This window comes from Bradysia coprophila (assembly GCF_014529535.1).
Source record: "Bradysia coprophila strain Holo2 chromosome IV unlocalized genomic scaffold, BU_Bcop_v1 contig_5, whole genome shotgun sequence".
NCBI classification, from domain to species: domain Eukaryota; kingdom Metazoa; phylum Arthropoda; class Insecta; order Diptera; family Sciaridae; genus Bradysia; species Bradysia coprophila.
Window position 1 is genome coordinate 6,566,301 of NW_023503374.1, and position 18,936 is coordinate 6,585,236.

The 18,936-nt window shown below is 35.5% G+C and overlaps 2 protein-coding genes and 1 long non-coding RNA gene across 3 annotated transcripts; all 3 read left to right on the forward strand.

Annotated features, from left to right (window-relative positions):
• Positions 1-771: 771 nt before the first annotated feature.
• Positions 772-2,913, forward strand: LOC119071896 (F-box only protein 42). Its single transcript, XM_037176999.1, has 5 exons — positions 772-961; positions 1,045-1,381; positions 1,452-1,569; positions 1,626-1,976; positions 2,037-2,913. Exons 1-5 carry the CDS (start codon positions 841-843, stop codon positions 2,847-2,849), a joined length of 1,740 nt encoding a protein of 579 aa, XP_037032894.1. The 5' UTR covers positions 772-840; the 3' UTR covers positions 2,850-2,913.
• Positions 2,914-3,908: 995 nt separating this feature from the next.
• On the forward strand, positions 3,909-11,554 carry LOC119071976. The gene is made up of 3 exons (XR_005086752.1): positions 3,909-4,081; positions 4,608-4,936; positions 8,612-11,554. It is a non-coding gene; the product is annotated as an uncharacterized LOC119071976 (long non-coding RNA).
• A 3,451-nt stretch (positions 11,555-15,005) lies between these two features.
• Positions 15,006-17,661, forward strand: LOC119071908 (vesicular glutamate transporter 3-like). The gene is made up of 10 exons (XM_037177024.1): positions 15,006-15,259; positions 15,351-15,534; positions 15,606-15,725; positions 15,777-16,062; positions 16,400-16,651; positions 16,709-16,842; positions 16,908-17,050; positions 17,112-17,198; positions 17,273-17,306; positions 17,380-17,661. The coding sequence occupies exons 1-10, from the start codon at positions 15,213-15,215 to the stop codon at positions 17,557-17,559; spliced, it is 1,467 nt and encodes a 488-aa protein (XP_037032919.1). The 5' UTR covers positions 15,006-15,212; the 3' UTR covers positions 17,560-17,661.
• The last annotated feature ends 1,275 nt before the right edge of the window (positions 17,662-18,936 follow it).

Sequence of the window (18,936 nt, forward strand, 5' to 3'; positions counted from 1 at the left end):
ATACAATCCGGCATTGCCATCTAAGAAATGTGGCAAATGTGCCATGTATAGGCCAGGAACAGTCGAAAGTGGTCAAAAAGTGTATTCGTCTGTTATTTTTATGCTAATTTAGCTGTGATTGTATTTCTTATTGTGTTCTTGCGATAGAATGAGAGATTTATTCATAGTTACAGGGTAAATAGTGTCACCCTGACGCTTTATGTAACCGATATAAAGAAAGTTTTGCGTAAAATAATTCCGAAAAAGAGCTAAACTTTTCATAACGTTTCCATTACAGAACAATTTTGGCAAGTTCAATTTTTTTTTTTTAAATGTGGGACTGTATACCCATCGTTAATGACGAGCCACTGTGAAAATTATTAACGCTTCCCGCAACTCTCTAAAAGAACAAGTTAAGACACGAAGGCGAGTGAAACACAAAGTTTGATAATTTAGACATGTTTTGTTACACACCTCATTATAGATTACATGAAAAATGAAAAGAAAACTTGAAAAGAAATTATTTCTATCAATTGGACAATAAAATAAACTCAACAAAACTTAGCTTATGATGTGGACATTTCACACAATCTGTAATGAGTGTGTTTAACAAAACCCGTCTAAATTGTCAAAATTTGTGCTTCACCGGTTTCACCGTCTGTTCTTTCAGAGCGATCAGAACCTTGGCTTTTCTGTTCCTTTTTTAATAAAAAAAATTGGGTGGATTTAAAACGTTTGATTCAAACAAACGAATTAAATTCGAACAGACATTAAACGCCTCGATTAAAATTGACATTCAGATGTCAAAATTCAAAATAAAAGAGAAAAAATAATCAGATCAGTGAAAGAATAAAAGGAAAAATGGTAAATATAAACGAGTGCCCAGATGAGGTTCTGGAGTTCATTTTTGGCCACCTTCCACCGTACCAAGACTTAGAGAACTGTAAATTAGTTTGCAAAAGATGGCATCAAATCGTTCATGGTAATACGAAATTGCTAAGCCTAGTTCCACCTAACAATTGTTTCATCAACAAAATTTTCTTTCCCATTGCCTGACACTTGTAGGTGTGAAGCGCCACACAACCATCAATTTTCATAAAAGTCTCGGCGAATATAAACTCTTTTGGAAGCCGTTGAACCGAGCAAATGATGTTGCATCACCTCTGAACTGCCCTGACAGTCCTCCTCGTCGTTTTTCGCATGCATCTGTGGTCCATGATGATTCGATGTACATTTTTGGCGGTGGCTCCAGTACCAGTACCACTTTCAACGATTTGTGGCGATTTAATTTATCGAAACGTGAATGGTCGAGATTTCAGTCAGTTGGTAGATATCCGAGTCCGAAGGCATGTTCGACGATGGTCTATCACAAAGAAAAATTGATTTTGTTTGGCGGATGGAGGTATGTCTTTGTGACATTTTGCGTTCGTTTCAAATTTCGATTTTTCATTTTTATTTTCCTTCGCTTTAAGACATCCGCCTTCGTATCCACCGTACCAATCTTGGCGACTTTTTGACGAACTACATGTGTACGATCTGAAGGAGAATCGTTGGTCATTAATGACTCCTCTGGAAGGTCCTCCACCCATGGTAAGTTCTTTCAAGTCAACCAAACATTCAATTTTCTAATTTTGTCGTAACTTCAGACTGGTCATTCGGCCACTATTCATCAAAATGAAATGATTGTTTTCGGAGGCCATCAACAGACCGCTACCGAAATGGCTAGTTCGAATCAAGTTTGGTGTTTAAATCTGGAAACATTCACATGGCGACAGCCAGCGATCGCTGCACCTAAACCGCCGGCTCGATACGGTCAATTTCAGATCAACATGGACGACACTCATTTGCTCATTTTGGGTGGTTGTGGTGGTCCGAATAACATGTTCAACGATGCCTGGTTGTTGGACATGTCAAGTGATACATGGTCGTGGAAAGTTGTGGCTATAAAAAATAAGAAATGGGCAGCATCGCATATGTGGTGTAATCCAGCGTGCAGGGTAGAGTATTTCATGGTGTTTTATTTGAGTGAAAAAAAATTAATTTTCTCCTTTCAAAAGGTTGGTTCAAAACTGGTGATATTGGGACCGACAACACAGACGGCTGACTTTCAAATGGTACGTCATCAAATGCCTTCCGCCAGCAATTTAGCCAGGCAAGCGGTTCGAAATGAACCACCGGTTCAAAATATCCCGCCAAACAATCACAATCCGCAACCTCAAGCTCAACCATCACCACCAAGTAGACTTCAAATAATGGAGCAAGCCAATCGACGACTTCAAGAACGTCAGCTCATCAATAAAAATCGAAGCGGTGAAGAACAGCCGACCAATCAGAATGCTTCCGGTTCACTGCGAAACGACGATGCTGCTAGTCGACGTCAGAGGAATCTACAATTGCGATCTCGTGAAGAAAATCATTTCCTACCGCAGCGATTTGACGAACCACTCGAGGAACGACTGGGTATGGCCGCCTTTTCCGTTGCCGAGCAGAGTCAAGCACAAGGCCAGGGACAGCAACGACGATTGGAGCATCTACTTCGAATGGAAGAAAAACTGTTGATGCGTCGTCCGGAACCCCAACCGTCAGATAGTACACCCAGTCCGAAAAGAGTTAAAAGAAATTGCATTGGAGTGTATTTGGCGGATATTTCACAGGTTTTGGCCGATGAGCCAGAGTTGGATTGGATTGCGTATAAAAACTTTGGAATGATACCAGGCGCACCGGAACGGTTAATCTGTTCATCGCTTGTCTGTGGAAATTGTGAATTGATTATGTTTGGTGGATTGCGAAAGCAATCCGTTTTGAATGAAGCAGAAATGGAAGTCTCGAATGCTGTTCACTTCCTTACATTTCCACGGCACATCATCTAAATTATTTTCGAATCGAAAGTACAAAATTTAATTATCTTTTCTAAATCAATTTGTCATGAAACACGTTCAGGTATAAATAAAATGAAATTACACAAACGGAAACGATTAAAATTCAGCCCTATCTAAGAGTCACGATAGTAGAGGTGCAGTCGGATTGGAACGACGACTGCAAATTCCCGTTCGTTCGTCAGCACCGCCATGTTAATAGTTGAGAAAATAGAATTACGACAAGCATAAGTCTGTTACTTTTTATGATCTAAAGAGATTTAAAGAGATTGATGCAAAATCTATTACTTCACGCTTTTTTGATATAAAATGTTTATAATTTAGATGATATAGAAATAGGGTTAGGGTTACGCTCAACAGAAACTCATGACAAAGATTTTTAAGAATTTGTAAACTCCCGGCTCCACTTGTGGGCAAATTTTTTCATTTTAAGTTAAATATCCAATATCTTTGAGAATGATATTAATCCGATGCGAAGGAATGAATTGCAGTAAAATACAACCCAAAGCACACACGTTGCGTATTGAGCCATAGTTTAATCTTATTATAAATCGAAGACTTTTTGGATAACCATTTTCCCATATTTTCTTGAATTTTCACATACAAATAAGTTTGTGAAAATTTAGAAATTTCTGGAATATATGATGAAATGTTTTCCCAAAAAATACTCCCTGTCAGAATATTTTATCACGTTGCCGGTTATTGTGACTTGTCAACTTTAGGAACACCGGAAAGTGCTAAGGGAGTCGAGAAATATCTCCAAAATTTTTTTCTAAAAATCCAAAATTTGACTTTTGATTTTTAGAAATTTATTTGGAGGTATTCCTCGACCCCCTTAGCACTTTCCGGTGTGCCTAAAGTGCCTGCTCGAGCATTATTCAGTAATCGAGCATTACGTGTTAACTATCATAGTCATACACTGTCATCGCTGTCAATGCACACTGTATAAAAGAAAATGAGGAAAATTGATAACATTGTCATTTCCCTGTAACGGCAGTTCTCACACCGTGTGTCAAAATAAAAACTTTCTCACTCTCTCATCAACGAGAACTCATTGTCATTTCAGTTGTCAAACACAAAATAGGAGACACACGCATTTTCTATTCGGTCGACAGTGGTTTTATAAGCATTAAATTTAAGATTTTAGAGTTAAAAACAAATAACTCCGACAAAAATCAAACCTAAAGTCGTCAATTTTCCAGCTCTCTTCGAAGGAGGTGAAGACAGTGAGTTTTGTTATTTAACATTAAGATGCCTAAAAGCACTTGAAGATATTATAACTTTCTCCGCATTTCGGCCAGCTTTGTTCGGATTTTTTTTTATCCTTTGCCGTTCCATTTACCTGTACAAACACAATTTGGCATCGGAATCAGAAAGCAATCAATTTGTCTCTATTCACATTAGGAACCGTGTATTTTTGAGTTAAGTGCTCATAATATTCATTGAAACTCGTAATCAATAAATAATAAACTAATCTCCTCATTAACTATAAATCATAAATCATAAATCAAATTTCCCGACTATTGCTGGTTACACTTACCACCGCACGAATCAAGGAATTTATTCATAGACTTTTGTTCACAGAAAGTGTTTTTTTTTTAAATCCTCCAATATACCGACTTGACTTGACTTTATGTATAAGAATTGTAGGAAATTGAATAACATCAAAAATTCAATAAACTTCGTCTACCGTTTGCTATATTATCTGCAATATCGGTGCTCGTCTCTATAATAATTTTTTATTTTCATTAGGTTGATATGACGATGGTATGGTGATAACGATAAACTAGGATAAACATTACATGCCACACAGACGTCACTAGCAGCCGATTTGGATTTAGTTCATATAATGTGCTAACGAGTGCAGTGTTCAAGTACATATTTTATAACCGAAATCGAAAATTGTTTGTGTAATTGATTGTAAAAGAAAATGTAAAACACAATTGATATTTGAATATTGTGAACGAATTGAATGGAAATCAGTGAACTTGATAAGAGGATTGCGAAAAAAAAAAATATTGCTTAACTTGGAGGTGCTCTGTGTTCGGTGTTTGATGAAAAGAACCAATATTGTGTGAGTGGTAAGTATAAGACTTTGATGTTATTTTGATGTTAATGCACAGCCGAATGAATTTTTCCCGGCTTTGCACTTTTATTGAAAATCGATACAATATCTTCCACTCTATGTAATTCTAAAGAAACGAATGAAAATTTGTTGTTGATAACATCGATACACATCATGCCGTCGACGTCGTTGTTTGATAATGGTCGCATTCGAAAAAGACGGGTTCGTCGTAAAGAAGGTATATTTTACCAATTTGAAGCAAATTTTTTTTATGCCAATTAGTAACTGGGGTTTGCTTGTTTGTTTAAGAAATTCTAACAATTTACCGTCTCTTTGTTGGGCTAGATTGTTCATGTAGCTGCTAAACTATCATTGAAAGCAATTTTATTAATATTCGGTGTAGTAACAAGTTCACCTTCGAAGTTTTTTTTAACAACATCAGTCCTTCCATATTATGGGATCCATAGGTATCGGTGACCTTTTTACAAACGGCAATCTCATCACAATATAATCATTACATTGTTAATTTCAACTGTTTTTTTTCGATAAGAGAATTTCCGTCCGCAAAAGGTTAAAATAAAATCCATTGGATTTTAACGTCTTAGAGGACAATTTTAACAATTATAACAGGGTTCAGCTCATCTGAAGGACCAGATACATATTTGTTCAAGCTCTAACCTCCTTAAACCACAAGGATTGCCTTTTCAATTTTGATATTCTAAATTTGTTGAGGCTTCAAGGAGTTCTCTTTCGAAGATAGGAGATAGGAATTTTCCATTGCATGTGAGTCAATATACAAATTGACTCACTAACTGATGTCCATTTGCTTTAATACCGCTACGTCTGGTCAAGAGTTCTTCAGCGATGTTAATTTCTAGTGCTCGATACAATACAGTTTTCCTATCAGTCACTAAGTACATCGTTAATCTGTTTATATTTTGCACTAAATGTAGAAGTGCGTTGTTACCCCTCATAAGAAACATAACTTTCCATGAATTCAAAAGTTTTCAATTCAAAATTCCATAATTTCTACATTTAATGTAAACCGAAATATTACAATAGGTTAAAGTAGCCATTCTATCTACGTATATACCTTACGTAGATCGAATGACTAACAACTGTCTTAGGTTAACGTAAGTCATAGAATTTCCTTTTTGATTTTCTTTGAAATTTTCACATCAGCAGATTTTTAATAGATGTTGGAGACCACATTCCACTAGCGATAGAAAGTTATGTTATGCAGTCTGTCGAATGTTTCCATACATTCTCTAAATATTTTCAAATAATTTGAGAATTTGTAAGAAAAGTTTGAAGATAAGATTAAATTGCATTGGAAACTGGAATCGTATCTCTCATAAGAAGCCATGAAAAAGTGCACACTCCACGTAATATTGAGTAATGATTTATCGACTAACACATTATGGTTGTGACGAAAAACTGTTTACAATTAGGAAGTTATGTTCCACTTCGGTGGTTTTACACAGTTCTATGTCGATTCAAACATCCGGAACCCTGTAACTTTTCCAGTTTATTCAGTTCTGACAATGTATTGGTATACGGAAAAGGTCAGTTACATTCGATGATTTAGATTGGCTAGTCACCTCGCGCTAGGAAATTTCCAACGATTTTCGTACCCGTTCAATTCCTTTGTTTCACATTATTAGCAGGAGGGGTTCGATAAATTCATTCTTTTTATGCGGTACCGCAGTACTTAAACCATGGTTATGTACAATTTCAGAGAAATGTTTTTTACCACCTTTGGGTTTGTGCTTTTAGAAAGTAGGAGAAACCACACACAAAAAAGAAGATTTTTTTTTCTCCATATATCCGCACAAAGCGGTATGGTAGACGATGACCTTTTTTATAGAGATGAAAAAGATATATAAACGAAGCCTTGGTTAAAAAAACAAAATCATAAAATTCAACATAAATAATAAAATTGCTTTAGATAGACATGAAGCTACATCGGAACTAACACCGCTAACACTAAAAACTTTATTTTTTTAATCAATTCATACTTTCATGTTCCACTTCCTTTTAATTCGCTTTGCTAATAGTCACTCATCAAGAACGAAATGGTCGATCGACATATATAATTCATATTTTCATTAAAAATTTACATTGTAAGCTTGAGTGGAAACTAATATTGCGTGTGATAAATATAAAAAATAACCAAAAAAATGAACGTTGATTTTCTAATGAAAAACAGAGATTGTGTTGTTTGTCGATGCTATAATACAGGTCTTTGGTTCTCTTTGTTGCAAAGCAATAGGTGCAAACGCGGTATTTTTTTTGGAGGTTGAGGACAACGGAGAACAATTAATTTACCAAAACGTAATAAATAAATCGTTTCGACAAAATGTTTTCGATTCACCGAGATGATAATTCAGAAATGTAATTCGTAATAATTTATGCATTGAGTCCTCGATTGAATTAGTAAAAGTTACACCAGGCACAATAGAAAATAGAAATCCACCGAAAATTCATCTGGTGCCACCGTTTGTAGAATAGAATGTGTACACATAACTGTCGGGTTTTCGTTGGTAATTACATTACGGGTTTATTGTACCGTGATAATTGATATGTCATTGTGATAAGAGTATTGAGTTTGAGCTAGTCTTTCCTTCATACATATATAATACATCATCGACCCATAAATTCATATTTAATTTGTCAAATGATAAGTTTTCTGATCGAAATTTAATATTTACATTCCACAGACAAGGCACACGAGCCAAAATGTCTATTTATTATTGGTGGAACAGGGTAGAAAACAATTTGTCTAAAATTGTTCAACTTCCGTCTGTGTTAATTTGAAAGCGTCGGATGACCCTAATATATAGAATCCAATTATTTTAATCTAAAAACGTGTACCTTCTTCATCCCTTTTTTGCTCACAAATTCATTTTGGTGTGCGTGTTGGACATATACGTATATAATATAGAAATACAGGCAGTGACTCATTAAAAAATTTTATCAGCAATTTGCGTTCCGTGCTTGCATTTTGTTTGGGTTAAACCAATGATAATTCGAAAGGGTTAACACAATATTGGTTGACTGTTAATAATGCTAATAATAAATTAGAAGTGAAAATATTTTGACATCCAGTTGTGTCAATCCGGAAACGCTTGTGACATTAATTGAAACCATAATTCTCGCTTTATTTACTAAACCTATTTATTACATGACTTCGACGAATGTCAAATTTGTGTCGCACTTGCACCAGCAGGTTTACATACATACATACATAGTGTTTAACGTGAGAATAACGATACCTTCTGAATCACTTTTTCTTTGAAATACGATTTCTCGTGCGTTACGATTCCACTGGAGCAATAAGTTCTCAAGGTTCTCGAGAAGGAAAATTCGCATATAGCTCCATTTTCTCGTGAATCACAATTTCTCGAGAACCATTATTCCTCGAGTGTTACGATTCCTCGAGATCTACACTTCCTCGACTGTTGTGATTGTGGTTCTTTGGTAAAGATAATTTGTCAAGTCGTGGTAGAATTTAAATAAGAAATAAAGAATTTGCTAGCATGTATGTTACTTTTGTAAGACAGAGGTGTATTAAACTACTATGCCTTCTGTAAAATATGAACCAGTTGAAAAAACCGACCTGGTTCGACACAAAATTGACATTCGTTAAGTGGAATATCCGTTACTTTCTCTCAAACAACGTTATTTTTAGTGTTACGACTACTAGCCGCTATAATGGAGCAGGCATCGTCAACGACAACAGCAACCACTTCAACGAATGCCGACGCACATCAGAACGATTTCTATAACACCGGTCGGGTGGGACGACGGAATGCGTTGCCCGACATATTAAACAGTCACTGTACAACATCAACGGCTGATTTGCCGGACAAATTAAGTGCTCTAACTACCAACGATCCTCTGGAGGCGAATACATCCACACAATCCGGATCGAATGCGGATCATGCGAGTGCATCTACAGATCTTATGAACAATACGTGAAGGTGAGAGGTATGATTTTTGATTTGTTTGCTAGGGGGTGTAGGAAGAAATTTTCCTTAACATTAACAAACCAAAAAACAAACAAAAAAAGACGAAACAGGACTCAGTCAATTTGCCTCAATTTGGTCAGCAAACAACTGAATTTCAGCAATGTAACCGTAATTATACATCAATTAAGAGTAGATTTTTCATTAAGAATATTTAGCGAAAGCCAGCCAAAAAGAAATTGATTTTTTTTTAAATGTATTTCGATGGTAAATTTACCTATTATGAATATAAGGAACCGATATGATGGTCGATGACCAGACCACAGGAGATACATACAATATTGTAACGATACACCTCGTATAGATGTAATTATAATTAATTAGAGTAAAAACAAAAAAAAAACAAATTTATTGATTTCTTTGTTGTGTGTACGTCTGAACGGTATAGAAAGTGTAACAAAATATTTCTCAGCAACAACAACAAGAACATTCATTAGGTTTATGTTGGTCACTGGACAGAATTATGGGTATGATAACGATACTAAAATACACATTTTTTCGGCTACACATTTTGAACTATTGATTTTGTTTCAAATTAAAACTCTAATTTGTTTGTATCATGCGACCCTGAAACATATTTCCTGAATCTTTCGGACGATGACTCGTACATATTGAGGGGACGGTTAGCCGACTTACATCTTTTTCCTAGATAATAAATGTTTTTCCGATTTGTTAATGGCATACATTTGAAATTAGTCATTTTCGTATTGACATTACAACGTATAGGCATAATTGACACTACAAGCACGCTTCCCGCATTTAAGCATACGAAAGTCGAATTGTCCAAGTTGGAAGGATAGTTGAGAGAAATGCATCAACCGAAAAATTTTTATCTGGGAAATGTCTTTTTGTGATGGTAAGTGCATAACTCTCTTCAGTTGATGCATGGAAATTTTTCTTATCTGTCCGTAAAAACCTAGAAATCCAATCCGTCCGAATTCTAATGATACGAAACTAAACGAAAACAGATTCGACTTTTTCCTTGGTCACCAGAAGGAACCCTTACTCTGTAAAAGCTAACAAAAATCATGAAGTAGAATCCCGCTCTTTATTATAGTTTAGTGCTTGTCTACACTTAGACAGAGGGATTCTTTTGAAAAACAGAAGATCGAAATCGGACGCATTTTCCAGTGGAATTTTTTATATGGGCCTAGAAAGGTATTAGCCCTAGAAGCCAAAGCCGATTTTCAAAAAATTCTTTGAACCTTGTTTGTCTAGTGTGAGGTGACCAAAAACCGAAAACATGCACTTTTCTTACAGAAATTTCTCCAGTTACACGAGCCGTACAAGGTCGTGTGGGGTGTCATTAGAAAGGTAATTGCATGTACTTTCGGGGCAAATAGGGTCTTATTTGGTTAAAGATATTCATCCACGCTGAGATATGTGCAGTTGAAACCTGAAAACTTATGCTTTTCTTACAGAAAATTCTCGAGGAGCACGAAACGTACGTGGTCGTGTGGGGTGTCATTAGAAACGTAATTTTATGTTCTTTCAGGACAACGAGAGTGTTAAGGAGTTTTTTAGGTCTCTTTTCACGTGACACCTCTTGGTTCATTGTTTAGTTTGTCCTGTACATTTCTCGATCAAGTGACTCTTGTTCCAAAACAAACTATTCTCGATAGTCACCCCCCTAATATACCACCAAATGGTGACCACCGATATTGTATATAATATATTCACAATAATGATAGCAAAGCTAAATTTCCGTCTGACTGTCTCAGTTCAGGTACCAACGATTTCCATTTGCTTGTGTGTATTTAATGCTCACTCTCCCGAGAACCGTATTGCTATTCATTTATGCAAATTTAATGGATATCGTGCAGGACCTGTTTATCCAACCAAAAACAGGAAAAATGTGATGTTGTTATTTTGAAAAATTATGTTATTATACACGATCTGAAAGGCGTTGAGATTATATATATATTTGACTGTTACTTATTATATGTTCACTTAAAAGAAAGAAAAAAGGTTGACTGGCCAGAAATAGGAAATAAAAATGTACGTTAAGAACGAATAGTAACGACTTCACCGCACACGATATTATCACTAAAAGAAAAAAGATTTTTTTTGATAGGAGTTAACCAGACACAGCCAAATTGAGTCGGTCTTTGGAACTTTTAACGGAATAATTTCGTGTGATGTGAGGGCCGTTCATAAATTAGGTAACGCAAAAATCAAAATTTTCGAAACCTCCCCGTTCGTGGAAATGATAATGATAACTTAAAAAAAATATGGTCCGTCACGCAAGCCTTACACCCCTAATCCCCATTTTGCGTTACGTAATTTTTGAACGACCTCTTGGTGGATAAAACATAACGAAGGGCACAAGTACCATTATTTGTAGAAGTAACGAAGTTTTGATTTTGGTTTGTGCTTGTTAATCCATAGACTATAGTTTCGGATAGTAATTTATTTTTGCAAAATTTAGAATGAGAAATTTATTTATTTACGAATAATATTTATGTGACTAAAATAAGTAACAACAAAAATTAATTGTAAACAATTAAAGCAGAAGAACTTTGACTTAATTTCAAACAATTTAATTTGTATCTTAAATTTAGATTATCATTTTTAGATAAGCTGAAACAATAAATTTTATGATTTCATGTAAAATGGTTTTGTTTAAAAGATCAATAACGGAGATCGCGTGTTCTTAACAAATATATCGACAATAGACCGAGTGCTATTTTGACAAAAAAGTTTCGAACGTCCATAAAAATCAAATTTAGCATGATTACCACAAGAACAAATGTTTATATTTATTTTTATTAAATTATTTAAGAAATACATTGCCATCCCGGTGCCATCCCGATGGTCAATTTGTTTCATAGCAGAAACTCTAAAAAATGTAAAATAGGATATTATTCCACAGCTGATAGGGATATTTTGTTTGTTATTATTTTTGGCAGCCATGTTCGTTTTGAAGCAAATTTTGGAGACTCACTTTGACGTCAATTTTCTATTATTTCGCAGCATTTTAATCGGTGTAGATGTATATTAAATGATTAATTGAACTGTTGTGGTCACTTTAGACGTAAAATATAAACATATCACTCAATAATTAATTATAGAAACAAACATCAACTACACACATACACCGGCACAAATTTCGTTTTGATTTTTTATAATTTCACTGAACAAATGTTATACATATGTCGTTCGTTCATAAACATTTCGAACTTCATTTTTGACCACTTTCTTCTGGATAAAAAGTTTTATCTTTTACGTCCGCTATCGCTCATATTAAACTGTTTTTTCCGAAAATTTTCATGTGTTCACCATTTTAAACTATCAACATCACCAAACTGTCAACGATCAAAATATCCCATTCGGCGCCATTTTGGCTTTTCGTTTTAACTCTGGTAATTCAGAATGTGGTCTTTCTTTTTAAGCGCTTAAATTTTCAAAATTTTTCTGAATCTTTCATACTCAAATTAAAAATACTAACTAATACTTTTTCAACTATTTATACACGTTCCGAGCGTTTTTTCTATGTGTTCATTTGGTAAAAAATAAATTTCGTCATATGAACACGGTCTATTGTGGACGATTCTCTAAAAATAGAGAGTTAATTGCGGACCAACATATAGACCAAGCGATGGTATAATATAAAACAGTCAACACTTTGAAATTGAAGGGAGGCGAACAATCAACAATTTCCCATGCTTGAACTTTCTTGTCATACACTGAGTGATAAATGCTTTTTTAGGCATTAGATGTCTAATTATCACTGAGGCCGCAAGGTAGGTATGAATGTATTTTTCGCAGTAGATGTCGATTGTCGACCCGAGGCGAAGCTAACGCTCGTTCGTGTTATGTACAGAAGTGTAACGATCTCATTACCCCTCCTACCACATAATAATTATTTTAGTCGCTAGATGTGGGAATCGAGGCCGCAGGCCGGGTGTGACAATTTATGCATCGTGTGCTTAAAAAAGCATTTATCACCGAGTTGCATACAACGTTTTTTTCAATAGAAGTTTTCCAGCGCTAAGTTTAAATACATTGTTAAAAAGCGTCAATATTCGTGAATTTGCTTCAGCGCCACTGCGGCTTTGGTCACTGAGTTGAGAAAAAAATATTTCCGATAACCGATATGACGACTGATTGGTCTTATTAATTGCATAAGTGGGTCAAAATTATCGTCAGTACGTTCGGTATTTTATCAATGAGTTCACATTGCTTCTTCATAAAGTAAGAACTGAGGACCATACTTCACTTAATGAATAATTTCTGAGCAATAAATGCATCAATCACCTTGCATGTCTCAACTTGTAATGTTAACCAATGTAGCTCTTCCATTGCATCTTCCATTGACTCTCTACTGTACGATTCACTACACGCATTAATTTTCAACATCATTCTTTCATCTTTACTTATCATAATAATTAAATCCTACCCAGCTGCGGATCTGCATCAGTCGATTCAGTTAATCTAATCTCTTTGTCTCTAGTGTCAATAAAGCGTACTCTTAGGAGCAACGTTCTTATATAGCCGCTGATAAAGACTACAAAATGTCTCGCAGCCGTAGATTGCTAAACTATAAAACATTGGACGAGAGAGCTGAAATTTTCCATCATTTCTACACTGAAAAACAAAACTTTCAACGGAATGGAATATGAGTTCACCAATTGGAATTAGAATATTATGTCACTTAATCGTATTACAAAAAATGCGCAAATGCCATTTTCAATCGACTTACAATTTGATGTAATATATTACGATTTAGTTGCACCGAATTTTTCGAAATGTCATTTGTTAGAATTTAAATATAATGAGCCTGCAATGTACATACAACTCTTCGAGTTCAGGTGTAAATAATAAAGCTGTGCGGGCGTACCTAATTTTTATGCGATCTACTGAAACAATTCACTCCGAAGATGCATTTCGAGGTGCATTATCCAAAAGTAATGGCACCAGTCGGTCTTCTTTGTTTCATCAATGCGTTTTGAATCGTAATTGTACTGAAATCGTGTCTGTTTAAAATTAGGATGCGGTAGCGGTATGCACATTTCTTTATAAATTTCGATTCAAAATTTCAAAGTGGGAAGCTAAGTGGAGTCGTGAAGTTTTTGCATCTAACTTCCGCTGTGACTCGGCTTTACCCTAAGTTTTATTGACGACTAATATGGTCGTAAAAGGATTCTGGGGGTTCTGGGAAGAGGTCATACCAACTGGAAAATCAGTCGACGATTTGGATTGATCATTGATATATTTGTTCATCAAAAAACATCAAACATCCAAAATGTACCTGAAACAGCGAATAGGTATGGCAATACAACGCACGATCGCTGCCAGAGTTATGGCCCATACTTTCGGTGAAGATCATAAAGGGCTGTATGAAATATTTTATATTTTACAAAATATTTAAGAATTATGTTGTAATTGTAATTCAAATCAAATAAAAGAATCATTCTTACAGTAAAACAAGCATCAAATTAACGATTTAAATATGTGCATTCAATTGAACTTGTATCGGGCAGCACTTCCCATTTCATTGAAATATTATACCAGTTTTTGGTATTTTTGTGCGGTCTACACAGCAAACTGTTCTAGTTGTGCTGAAATACCATCTCGTGATATAATATTCATTGTGGTAGTATTATATTCTTTCTGGTAGTAAAAATTACTAGCAGAGCTCTAGTAACGTTTTTAATTCACCATTTTTGACAACCAGAATAGCAACATTAACAAGGCAATGATCAAGAGGTCGTCGGATCAAATACAGCTGTCGGCAAAAAAAAATCGAAGTAGGAATTTATAAGGGGAAACATTGTCCAATGATTGAAAAACAACTCAAATTGCTATTCAATTGCTTTTTTTTAAGAAATTAAATTATTTACTACTTATTTACTACTTAAACCAAACAAAATATAAAAACCTTTCGTTACTAAAAAGGTGACAACACATTTGTACTAATACAATTGAGAAGAAAGTTATAATGCCACTCGGTGACATACTACACAACCGAATGGTATATTTAAAAACCGAATTGTTTGTATTTAGTAACTACCATTTGATAGCATAAATTTGCAATTGCAATCAGATAGTATTAGTGTAAAATAAATGTCTTGTCACCTTTTCGGTAACGAAATGGTAATATTTTTTTTGCGTGTACAAACTGAGATTTAAGTTTTGTTTGGCACCAATTTCTACAGAAAGTCATAGCAAGTGTTACGCACCGTAGATTACATAGTCGACAATACGCACTATATGTAATTTATCGTGATTTGGAACGATCTGAATTAGTACTTGAATTTCGAAATGAAGTGCCAAAGTGAAACCTCAACCGCAACCGATGGCGTTTTAAGGTTTTCATTGTTTTTTTGTTTTATATGCAATGCCATGGACTTCATGGAACGTGAAGGAAATATCTGAAAGAATGTTTCCCATTATTTAAAGATCAGTTGACCGAGAAGAAGAGCCATTAACATGGATGTTCTGGCGAAAGCGTCGTTACTTTGTTGTTATGATGGTGCATCTGGGATACATTGCAAACTATTCGATGCGGGTTAATCTAAGTGTAGCAATTGTTGAAATGACAAAAAATCGAACAATACAGTATGAAGATGGAACGAGTGGTAATGTACGACATCGACCGGAATGAAATATATTTTTTTATTATCGACAATAATAATGTACGTGGAGTAATTGCAGGAACAATATTTTAACTGGAATTCACAAGAGCGTGGTATAATTTTGAGCTCATTCTACTGGGGATACATTTGCACCCAGATTGTTGGTGGGTTTTTATCGAAGAGATTTGGTGGTAATCTGGTGCGTTCACATGAGAATTATGTCTCGCAGTTATAATGACACACATTCTAGATATTCGGCCTTGGAATAGGACTCACAGCAGTCTTGACACTACTGATTCCTTGGCTAGGAAAAACGGTGGTTGCAATTGTAGTTATTCGGGTTCTGCAAGGTTTATGTGAAGGTGTTACATTTCCTTGCATACATGATGTCTGGCTGTTTTGGGCCCCAATACCAGAACGTTCAAGAATGGCTTCGATTGGTGTTTCAGGCATGTTGGTGGGAACCGTTATATCTTTGCCGATCAGTGCACTTTTAGCTACATCTTTGGGATGGGAGAGCATATTCTATGTTTTTGGTTTGATATTTTTTGACTTATCTTTTACGTTCAATACATTCTCAGAGGTACGTGTTGGCTTCATTGAAAACTAATTACTGGTCGTCCGCGACCAATCAATTTAATTTTTCAAAAACACAAAGTTAACGTAGTTATTTATGTAACACAACTGATGCCGCAGTTGTATTTGATCCAATCGCCACCCTGAACTGACTTGTTAAAATTCTAATGCGGATCTGACTCAGCTACATTGTTTTACGACTCACTTGTTGATTTTCAGAAATCTGGGAATATATTGAAATGAATAACCGCGTCCTGCAAACGTTTTATCCTTAACTGAATCACTTATTCCACAAAGGTGGACTCGGCATTTTATGGCACATAACTTGGGCAATTTTTGTTAGATCGTCGCCCGCTCAGGACAGTTATATATCTAAGGATGAATTAGATTACATACAGAATAATGTCAGCATTGCCGACGAAACGACACGAATCGTTCCATGGAAATCATTACTGACTTCGAGAGCTGTATATGCAATAACAGCGGCACATATAACTGATAATTGGGGCTTCTACACGTTGATAACACAAATGCCATCGTTTTTGAACGGTTTGTTGTAGTCCATAAACCGCAGAAGCAGGTTGTAATTCCCACTGCTCATTTTAGACGCTCTTCATTACAATCTTGAAAGCTCTGGACTTTTATCGGCCATTCCATATCTCTGTATGAGTATTTCGATACCAATAGCCGGTATTTTAGCAGATGTTCTACAAAATAAGAAACTTCTCACAACTACCCAGGTAGGTATTCACGTCGTTGTAGTGTGCACTATATCATTAAAACAAAATCAATACTTTCGTCTAAGGTTCGAAAGTATTTCAATTGTGGTGCTTTCACCATACAAATGGTCTGTATGCTTATGGCAGGTTTTCTTGTTCACCGTTTGTGGAGTGTTTTACTAATCATTGTTGGAGTTGGTATTGGTGGATTTACATTGACAAGTTACTCGTAATGAATTATCGATTGTCTACAGAAAGTCGATTTATTTAACATTACATACACTTCTTAGTATCAACCCTCTTGATATAGCTCCTGCATATGCCTCTCTTATTCTTGGCATCTCAAACACATTTGCTACATTGCCAGGCATTATCAGGTAAAACATTAACACAAGGAAAAGTATGCAATTTATTGAATCGACTTTTTATCTACCACCCCCATCCCATGCAGTCCCGCATTAACTGGATATTTAGTGCAAAATCAGGTACGGTGTTTCTACAAAAAAAAACTTTCCATTGATGAAAGAGTCAATGGTAATCACCACTTCCCTTTCATAGACAATAGACGAATGGAGGATTGTGTTTTATATCGCAGCTTCTGTATACGTATTTGGTATAGTTGTATATTGGTTTTGGTGTTCGGGAGAATTGCAACCGTGGTCAGTGTCAGGTGCACGCCGCGATAATGAAATAAGAACTAAGGCAAGTCGTAAAGTGACCGACCAGGTATCCGACTAATATACAAAGGGACAAATTCAAATAAATAAATGATGACGAAAAGTTTCGTTTATTACATAGAGTACAGGGTTAAGGAGAGCTGATGGAATAAAATTTATTTGAGTTGAAATTTGCAGTGGCGTTTCACTGAGAAGAGTATTGAACATTTAAGAGTCAATTTGCCAAAAGTTCGAACAAGAAAACAAGGCATCGGCGATTTTTGGAGGGTATACAGTAATTGAATCAGGGGATCCTCGTGAGTCATTTGCAACAAAAAAAATCCTCAAAGTAATTATGTGTTCGTGCCAGAAATCATGAAAAAATGGTCTGCACTAGGATGACCAAAAAAGGTTTTGTTGCATATCACCGACAATACGTAAGGCATTTATCTGAAATTATGGTCATTAGTTGAGCAGACCATTTTTTCATGATCCCCTGATTCAATTACTGTATACCCTCCAAAAATCGCCGATGGCTTGTTTTTAAGTTGTTCGAAGTTTTGGCAAATTGACTCTTAAGGCCACAATGTCCGTAAAGAAATAAGACCAAGGCTACCGAAAAGCTTCGGTGAAAAAAAGGTTTTGGGTGTTTTGACCGTTTTGACTCACACGAAGAAAGCATGACTCACTTAAGAGATCACCCGATTATCCCGGCCCAGTAGATTAATCACTCTCTTTTTGGATATTATTAATCAACTGATTTATTACGTTTATTAAGTCAAACCACTTCTTCAAATAATGTTTTCTTCCCGGTATCCAAATCCAATTTTTCCAGGTATACACTAAACTTTACTAAAATGTCAAGTTTCAGTACCCTATTTAGAGTACCACTCATGCTTGAAGTGCGTTGTGATGTGACAAACAACGTTTTTCTTATTATCATCAGAAAGGCTGGAGCGGAGCGAGCGAAAATTTTGTGAATGGAGCCCTACGGATGAATAAAAATTTGTTAAGAAAAGAAGCGCGAGCGGAACGAGCGAAAAAATTGACTTGTAAATGTCCAGACGCACGTTTGAAATCTGTTTTTTTTTTAAATGATGGATAAAAATTCTTCGTTTGATCACTATTTTACAGTTCAATTACAAGACTTTTTTCTATTTGCCTACAAAAGATCTCGATTCGCTTCTCGTTGCGTTTGCGTTTTATTAATTATTCATTTTAATTCCTGATTCCTGTTCGCTTCAAACGATTTCGCTATTTTTGTGATTTTCTAGTTTTTCAAAAAATTCTCGATTTCCGGTCATTTAAAAAAAAAATCCTGTATACCAAGGATACATATTATCTGCACACGCGAGTCAAATATTCAAAGTTGAATGAAAATGTCTAACGTGCAATACTGGTAGACTTCTCAATAGATTTGCAACTGACAAATAAACAGTCTGTATCGATCAATTATTAA